We start from the raw sequence: 8790 nt of genomic DNA, 5'->3' as shown, positions 1-8790 counted from the left end.
AACTAATACAAACATGTTAAATATACAACAACAACGCTGGGCAAATCATTTCTATCAGTCTTCTAAAATATAACTTCATTAGCCAGCAAATAACATGATACTTAAGCAAATCAGCAGTTGCTGGTCTTTGGATCTTTCAGCAGGGGGTTCAATGGATAGCACTATCAATGAATATATAAAGTTGCGTGTGACAAAATTTGGTACTTTGGTGACACATATACTTTATGGTTACTTCTTCTCTGCGCCACCTCTTTGCAGAAATGGATCCATCCAAGGACAACAGCTCCATCACCACACACGTACTGAACACTGCAGACGGTGTCCCAGCATCACGCATGGCTCTCAGTCTACACAGGCTGAATACACATATGATGATCTGGAACCTTCTGACTGTCGGGTAGGCCGTAGTGCAGGTTTTAAAGTTTATTTGTCATTAACTAATATTATCAAACACTGTGGTTATATTTTTGAATGAGGTTAAACAGACTACAATAGAATTGAATTACACACAATAGAATTGACTCATGCCATGCGTGGGCTCGGGCATTAACAGCTGCTTCTCGGTAGGTCGATTATACATTCGTGTAATTATTAAGGGGGGTTGCTGGAGCCGTCTCCAACGCCACAGTAACAATCAATCAGAGGAACACCCAACTGCGCCAGAACATTATCACCGTCACGGACTCTGCTGACATTCATAATTGAATTGAGATGTATGACTTTCCATTATGGATCCATTCCCCTTTAGAACAACGGATGAAGAGGGCCGTTGTGCCGAGCTGATCGGCAGTGAAGCCTTTTCCCTGGGCATGTATAAATTGCGCTTTGAGACTGGACAGTACTGGGAGAATTTGGGCCAGACCTGCTTCTATCCCTATGTTGAGGTTAGGCTTGTTGGGTGTTGGGTATGTGACGGGGTAAATCAATAGTATACTGTTGCCTTTAAAGGTAAACATGCAACTAAATGCACTTTAGTAGTTTTCTCATTGGGTCTAACATTCTTGATACATTTCTAGAATCATCATTAAAACTGTATTTTTCTGCCCTCAGCTTGTCTTCACCATAACAAACCTAGACCAGCATATTCACCTCCCCCTGCTTCTAAGCCGGTTCTCCTACAGTACCTACAGGGGGCGATAGAGAGCCCAGGTGTCCTCTCTAGAAGAGGCTGTCTACTCCTGCTTTATCTCTTCACCAAAGATGTCATGCTGCTTGTTCTTCCTAAGAGCATCTGTGCTGTCCTGCTATTCTGTGAAGGTGTATCCTGCCGTTTTCTTGGATTGGAGTGAAAGCCAGGTAGTCCCTCCAGAAGTGCCAAGAAATTCAGTTTAAGTGCTCAACACTGGGTGAGACTGGTCCTTGTGAATGGTCAGTTTCCATCAATAAACAACATACACATGACCTTGACTTCTTTGTGTAATTACAAAACATCAACATTCTAAATGAAAAGTTTAAAAGTTAAAATGGTGACCCTGGTGACAAGACTAAAGTGGCCCAATCGTTTTGTGTGTGTGTTGACTCTTGATGTTTAGTATGTCTTTAAAGAATCTAATATTTTATATAATCTAATCAAATCCAATCTGTTAAAAAGACTTATTACTGAGTCACATAGAAGGTTTTCATGCTGTCTTAAGGTTTTTTTTTGTATCTTACTACTTTGTACTGGGAAGAATCATTTTTTAACTGCGTGTAAACAATTGTGTTATATGAGAACGGTCCTCCTCTTACTAGTACCCTATAATGATATGCCTAAAGAAATTAGTGAATTATTAAGATTATGAAAACATCTTCCTCACAAACAGCTAGTTTCTATTAAATTGTACATCATTTATTAAGCAAAGAAATTATTATAAACATGAGATGAGTTTTCTAATCTACTGTTCTGTTTATTCCACTAATTAACTGCTGCTGTCAAAACAAAGACATCCTGATCTCAAAACTATCTCAATGAAACTAGGCAAGCTTGTTTGTGTAAAATGTTTGTGTAAGCAAAAACTCCAAACGCCATTCACAGCAGTATCACAGCCAGGCCCATTGATTGATGGTGCTGATCATATCTTATTTAGACAGAAATTCATTGTTATCTAACTGCAAAGGCGGTGCTGCAAACACACTACTGTTATCCTGAAAAGAGCGTGAGCCCCATCTACTGGTGCTCTTGCAGTGGCAGCCATAGAGTTTCAGTTGTCTTGCACATGGATTAGGCCATATTACAGACTAAATGTTTCTTTTTACAGGTCGTAGTTCAACTGGTAGAGTAGGGTGCTAACAACACAAAGGTCACGGGTTAAATATCCAGGGAGCACACTTCTGATCTGGGGAACATGTGCATCTACTGTAATGCGTGTTGATCGGGCTTATACACAATTATACACACAGGTATAATTGATATAAAACACACAATATTGAGATGAAATGGTCCGATTGTCAGTCATGTGCAGCACTTGGCCTTCTGCCATAAGCAGAAATATTAGTGAAAAATGTATTATACAAAAATTACTTTCAGTGTTTGGATTTGAAAATAAGAAAACTATACCAACTGCCATTATATCAGTGAAATATCTTTTAATTTTAACGATGCACTAAAATTGATATGGCAGAGTTTATATATTTAGAATATAGGCTATAAATACTTATTTATCTTTACTTTAAATCTCAAACAGGACAGATTTTATAATTAGAATATTCCAATAAAATAAATTAAACAGGAAATACGTTATTTCCAGTGCTGTGTATCTGTGCGCGCAACTCTAACAATCCATCCTTTTTTTTTATCTTCGCTTCCGGATATTGTTCTGGAAAAATCTTAGCTATAAGTCTTTAAATATTTCTGTAGAATCTGTTTGTTCTGATCACATGGCACACTGAACGTTTGGACAAAATACGATGTTTACTGCCGTGCCGGTTGAGAAATGGCATTTAAGAGATGATTTGTTTACTTGGGTTGGGTAAAGAAGAAATCCAACTTATTGTTTTTGGTGAATGTTAGCTTGAAGTCACACTTAATACCGAAAGGCTATGCGGTAGGTTGCCATGCAAAGAGCATTGCAGTTACAAAATGTGTATAAAGATGCTAAGTTGAGTGTGTTGCTCCTGTTTTTCTATTTTATTTTTATTTAATGTTTTTTTATGGTGATCAGTTGTTTTGTTTATGTTTTTCTATTTGTTTTGATATTTTATTGTGATTTAATTGAACAGCACTTTGGTCAGCGTGAGCTGTTTTTAAATGGGCTTTACAAATACATTTTACTTGACAATCATTGGCAACATACATACTGTAAACTAGGGAAAACACAACTGTTATCAACAGAGCCTTACCACATGCCATGTTCTGTAACATTCGTGTCGATCCATGTTGGAAGGAGGTGTTGAGCACTAAGTACATTTTGCACTTAACTCAAAAGTCCAGGTCCTACCGAGATTTGAACTCGGATCGCAGGATTCAGAGTCCTGAGTGCTAACCATTACACCATAGAACCGTTGTGAAAAAGGGACATGACGTCATCATGAAATTAAATAATATATTTAATAAAATAAGCCAAGTTAAATTACATGGTATGGGTCACCTTTTTGACATTTTTTTTAAAAATGTTATTGGAATCTTAAATGATCCCCAGATATTTATTATCAGATACAGCTGTGAGCTTTTCTCCTTCAATTAAGGTATCAGGGGGCTGTGCATTTGATGATTTTGAAGAACATAGACTGTTTTATTTGTGTTCAAGTGTAGGGATGACATTTTTAGACAGCCAGATACATAGACCAATGCTGCAGACTGTTGCTGTTCTTCTCAACTCGCACGTAAGGATCAAACGTTGTGGGACATTCGTGTCTATGCAAATTGGAAGGCGGTGTGGAGCACTGAGAAGGCCTACATGTCGTACTTAACTCAAAAGCCTAGGTCCTACCGAGATTTGAACTCGGATCGCAGGATTCAGAGTCCTGAGTGCTAACCATTACACCATAGAACCGTAGTGAGGCTTGAGGTGACATGACGTCTCTATAAAAATTACGATGCTTTCAAAGCATTGGCCGTTCCTGTTCTTCTCAGTTTGCACGTAAGGACCAAACGATGTTGAACATTCTTCACAGATGTTGAAAGTTCAGAGGTTTAATGCCATTTCTTATGGCTTATGGTTGGACTATCATCTTCCAAAGAGAATTTTACTATTTCTAAAACAGATATTCTTCAAGTCTTGAAATAACACACATAGAAATGCTCAAACATGTGATTTAGTTTCAGGTTAGTTTTCATTATACCTCATGTGCTCGGAACTCGGTTCGCAGGATTCAGAGTCCTGAGTGCTAACCATTACAACATAGAACCGTCATGGCGCTTGTAGTGACATGATGTCACCATGAAAAATACGTACCTTTCACAGTATGAATTATACTAGCAATAATAATATAGCCTAACTGTATTTATATCAGAATCAGAATCATGTTTATTGGCCAAGTATAATTTCATATACAAGGAATTTTTTCTGATGTTGAGTTGCTCTCAATGTACTTAAACTGAAAATATGCAGTATATCACAACAGTTTAGGATCAAATAAATAAATATAATATATGTCCCTGGAGAGATAATATATAAACAAAACATAATAAATTGTTAACTGTTCATTAGAGTGACGGCAAGGGGGGGAAAACTGTTCCTGTGTTTGGTGGTTCTGGTGTGCAGGGAACGCGCCTGCCAGAGGGGAGGAGCTGGAACAGATTATGTCCAGGGTGTGAGGGGTCTGCAGTTATTTTCCCTGCCCGTTTCCTGGCCCTAGAGGTGTACAGGTCCTGGATGGGCAGGTCGGCACCAATAATCATTTCTGCTGACCTGACTGTCCGTTGTAGTCTGTTCCTGTCCAGTTTAGAGGCCGATCCAAACCAGACAGTGATCGATGTGCAGAGAACAGACTGGGCCTTTTTGATGACTGTTCTGATGTTTGGCTCCCACTTCAGGTTCTGGGGGATTGTGGAACCCAGAAACCTGTAGGATTCCACAGCAGACACAGTGCTGTACAGTATGGTGACAACATTTGTTTATTGGGAAAGTTGGTGTACTTATTGTGCCTACAGTCTGTAATACTGTTCACACTCTATCTTTCAAATTATCTGCAAAGATAATACCATTAAGCCAAACCCATAAAGACAACATGTTATATCTTTAAATCTTTTATTTAATTGTAAACGTGTAAAAAATGGAAACATGGAACGTGAAAAACAAATGTAATTGTAAAACTGGACAGAACAAGGCAAGCTAGCTTGACATAGCTAACCTACCAGCTTTATCTTACCACTACATTAAATATATAACAAAGATACAATCATGTTATTTTGATGCTATTGCTGTATGTCAACATGCATTTCGCTAGATAACAGTATAATATCATGTCAGTAACCAAATGAATATTCAAAAGTCAGGGACATTAACATAGCATAGCAGGCACTCTGCTAACCTCGATATGCTACTTTAAATTTGAAGGCGAAATCTCGAAGGCTCGCAACTCCTTTTTTTGAGGGAGACAGGAAACTCATTGAAACCTCCACGAGTCATTCTCGGGGCCTTTGAACTTGAACATATATTTTTAAATAGGGCCAAGGGTGGATCACATCAGGGCTCAGTTGAGGCTGACTCTGGATCCATGTTGAATAGGCAGTTAGTCAGGCTGTCTGTTGTTGTTTAAGTAGAACAGGCAAGGTTACCACTGGTGCTGCTGCCAAATACGCACTCTGCTATCATCGGAGCTGATAGAACCACCTGATTGGTTTAAACTTCCAAAACAGCAACGCAATCCATATTTTTGTGTAGGCAACATTTTGGCGAAACTGTGTTAAAAAAATGTAACGAGTAACGATACATATTGTAGAAATGTAGCGGAGTACAAGTATAGATAATAGCTGCAAAATGTAATGGAGTAAAAGTTAAAAGTATGCACTATTATTTCTACTTAAGTAAAGTACAGATACTTAAAATGTTCTTAAGTACAGTAGCGAAGTAACCTTGCGATTTCCATTATTGTTGGGGGGGGGGGGGGGGCATCATAAAGGAGTTATGCTTAGGGCACCAAAATGGCTAGCAGTGGCACTATCTAGGGAGTTCGCAGTGTAACTTCATCCGAGCCCATTAAGGGCTTTGTATGTAAGAAGAAGGACTTTAAAGTAAATTCTAAAGGTTACTGGAAGCCAGTACAGAGCAGCTAAAACTGGGCTAATGTGCTCTCTCCTCTTGGTTCTGGTTAACAGCCGAGCTGCTGAGTTTTGAATGAGCTGAATTCTCTCAGTTGTTTTTTTACGGGAGGCCAGTAAGAATTGCATTACAATAATCAAGCCGGCTTGAAATAAAGGCATGAATCAGTTTTTCAGCATCTTTTTTCTTTATAAATGGCAGGACTTTAGCTATGTTTTTAAGGTGGAAAAATTATGTTTTCGTCACCTTGTTAATGTGAGACTTGAAGCTTATATCTGAATCTAAAATAACACCAAAACCTGTAACCTCAGATTTAATCCAGGGAGTTAATTTCCCCAGATTATTAAACAGCATTTCTCTTTTTGTTTTAGGGCCGACTAGTAGGATCTCACTTTAGTCCTCGTTTAACTTTAAGAAATTATCGTTCATCCACTTATTTATCGACTAAAGACAGTTAGTAATGGAGTTTATAGGTGCAGCATCATTTGGTTCAGCAGAAATGTTCAGTTGCGTGTCATCAGCATAATTATGGAAACATAAGCCCCTTATACATGCGTCAAGCCCCTTATACATGCGTCAATGTAAAGCTGTTACATCGCGTCTGCACCGATAGAAACTCGCGAACGTGTTACAATTGCCTCATGTATAAGGGGTCTAGATGTGAACTGTTCGTTTTTCCGCCGATCGTCTGAGCCTTTCGAGAGAGGTGGTTTACCACGTTCGTTCGGCTCAGAAAAGGGCGTGTCAAATCAGGGCGATGTGTCATGGGGGAGTCGGTGCGTGACTGGGGGGAGACGGTGACAGGAGGCTAGAAAGTTAGAGGCTAGAAAGTTCTTGCCTGTTCTTGAAAGGAGACTGATCCAATAGGCTAGTAGGCCTACAATTTTTTTATCAGTAATAAAACGCATGTTGGTACACCATTTTAATATGGTAATATAGCCTACTGTTTTTTGCAAAATGAAAGAAAGCATATTTAGGAAACGCCACTGGAGCCAATTAATTCCGAAATTTCACCACATTGTAGGCTATATACTGTAACAACCCCAACACTTGCCTGCTTCCCTTGCAAATCAAAGTTTTCCGACTATTTTTCTTACCTTCTTTCTTAGCTGTTGATGTTACTGAGCTAGAAGTTTAACTTGTTCTGAACATCTGCGCTGCCAATGCCCAATGTCACTTCTGAGTCAAATCACTCCATCATCTCTTTGAAATTCCTTATTCCACGAGTGGTAGGCTACAATGGCTGTTTTAAAATATAACTAATAGCCTAACGAAACAAAATTACCCAGGCAGTTTCATCTTCGAGACGTTAAGGCTTCTTCCAATACTGACAGCTGACTCATAGCTTGCAGGTTTGCGGGAGACGCGACATTTGAGGGATCGTCACTTAATTTAAACCTTTTTTGCTTCCGTTAGTGTGTGTGTGTGTGTGCAGTGGCGGTTCTGCATGGAATTACGCCCCGGGCGATATCCCCTCCGAGCGCCCCCCCCCCCCCCCCGAAAAAAAAAATCTTACTTTTTCCAATTATAACAATATAAGTGAAAGAAAAAATGAAATGTATCAATTGCACAAATCCTTCAATAGAACATTTGAATAACACACTTAAGAGGAATTATTGCACACATAATTTACATTAATGTTAGCTAACCAGCCATCTGCAAGTTATGTTGTGCAAGTGCAACGCTTGCTAGTCTAGTGGTGTCAAAAGGAAATCTATGGTCTAACCAGCTAGCTATCGACCTGTTAATTATTAAGATTATACTAGTACTCTGTATGCTTTTCAATTGCACAACTCTTTCAATAGAGCATTTAAATAACACACTTTAGATCATGCACACATCATGTGCATTAATGTTAGCTAACACCAGCTCTTTGCAAGTTATGTTGTGCAAGCACTCAACATGCATTATAGTTATTTGAGTTAGCTAATAGTGGCTAATGGGATTTCGCTAACGCTTGCTAGTCTAGTGGTGTCAAAAGGAAATCTGTGGTCTAACCAGCTAGCTATCGACCTGCTAATTATTAAGATTATACTAGTACTCTGTATGCTGTTACATTATGTTAGTTGTGGCTAGCGGGATTAGCCCTAGTGTCAGATGAATGAACATGTTCATACCCTATGGTCAAATCAGCTAGCTAACGCTAGCTAGCAAACAACTCAGTTGGTGCTCAACATTAAGCTGGTTGCCTTACAGTAATAGGAATATTGGTTAAGCTACACTTGAGAAAATAAAACACATTTTTACCTTGTCCACTCGAGCATCCTTCAATAGCTTTATCGATAATGTAATAGACTACTCTGTTAAAGATGTATTACATTTCCCTCAGGATGAATAAAGTATCTATCTGACTATCTATCTACTCTGCTCACTATTACCTTCACCAGTTGGATAAATTGATGCAGTTAGTGGTCTCCTTCCACCAATTAACCTTGCCCTTGGTGACCACATAATCGTTCTGTATTACCTATTTTTATAAGCCATTTCACACAATTCAGAAAAACAAAAAGTATAGGGTAATTATAATGTTTATTAGGAGACCCAGAGCTGAACTGCCCGCCGCCCCCTCTCTCTTTCCCCCTGTCACCCAGGATTGCGCTGCACCTTC

At 39.0% G+C, this 8790-nt stretch overlaps 1 protein-coding gene across 1 annotated transcript; it reads left to right on the top strand.

The window, feature by feature from the left end:
- Positions 1-260: 260 nt before the first annotated feature.
- urahb (urate (5-hydroxyiso-) hydrolase b) lies at positions 261-1140 on the top strand (the record flags this gene model as incomplete). The annotated part of the gene is made up of 3 exons (XM_080841629.1): positions 261-397; positions 749-884; positions 1051-1140. 3 exons carry the CDS (start codon positions 261-263, stop codon positions 1138-1140), a joined length of 363 nt encoding a protein of 120 aa, XP_080697755.1.
- Between the last annotated feature and the right edge of the window lie 7650 nt (positions 1141-8790).

The sequence above is a fragment of the Sprattus sprattus genome, assembly GCF_963457725.1.
Source record: "Sprattus sprattus genome assembly, chromosome: 7".
In the NCBI taxonomy this organism is placed as follows: Eukaryota; Metazoa; Chordata; class Actinopteri; order Clupeiformes; family Clupeidae; genus Sprattus; species Sprattus sprattus.
The sequence above is the reverse complement of the archived record's forward strand: the minus strand, read 5'-3'. Positions and strand labels throughout refer to the sequence as shown.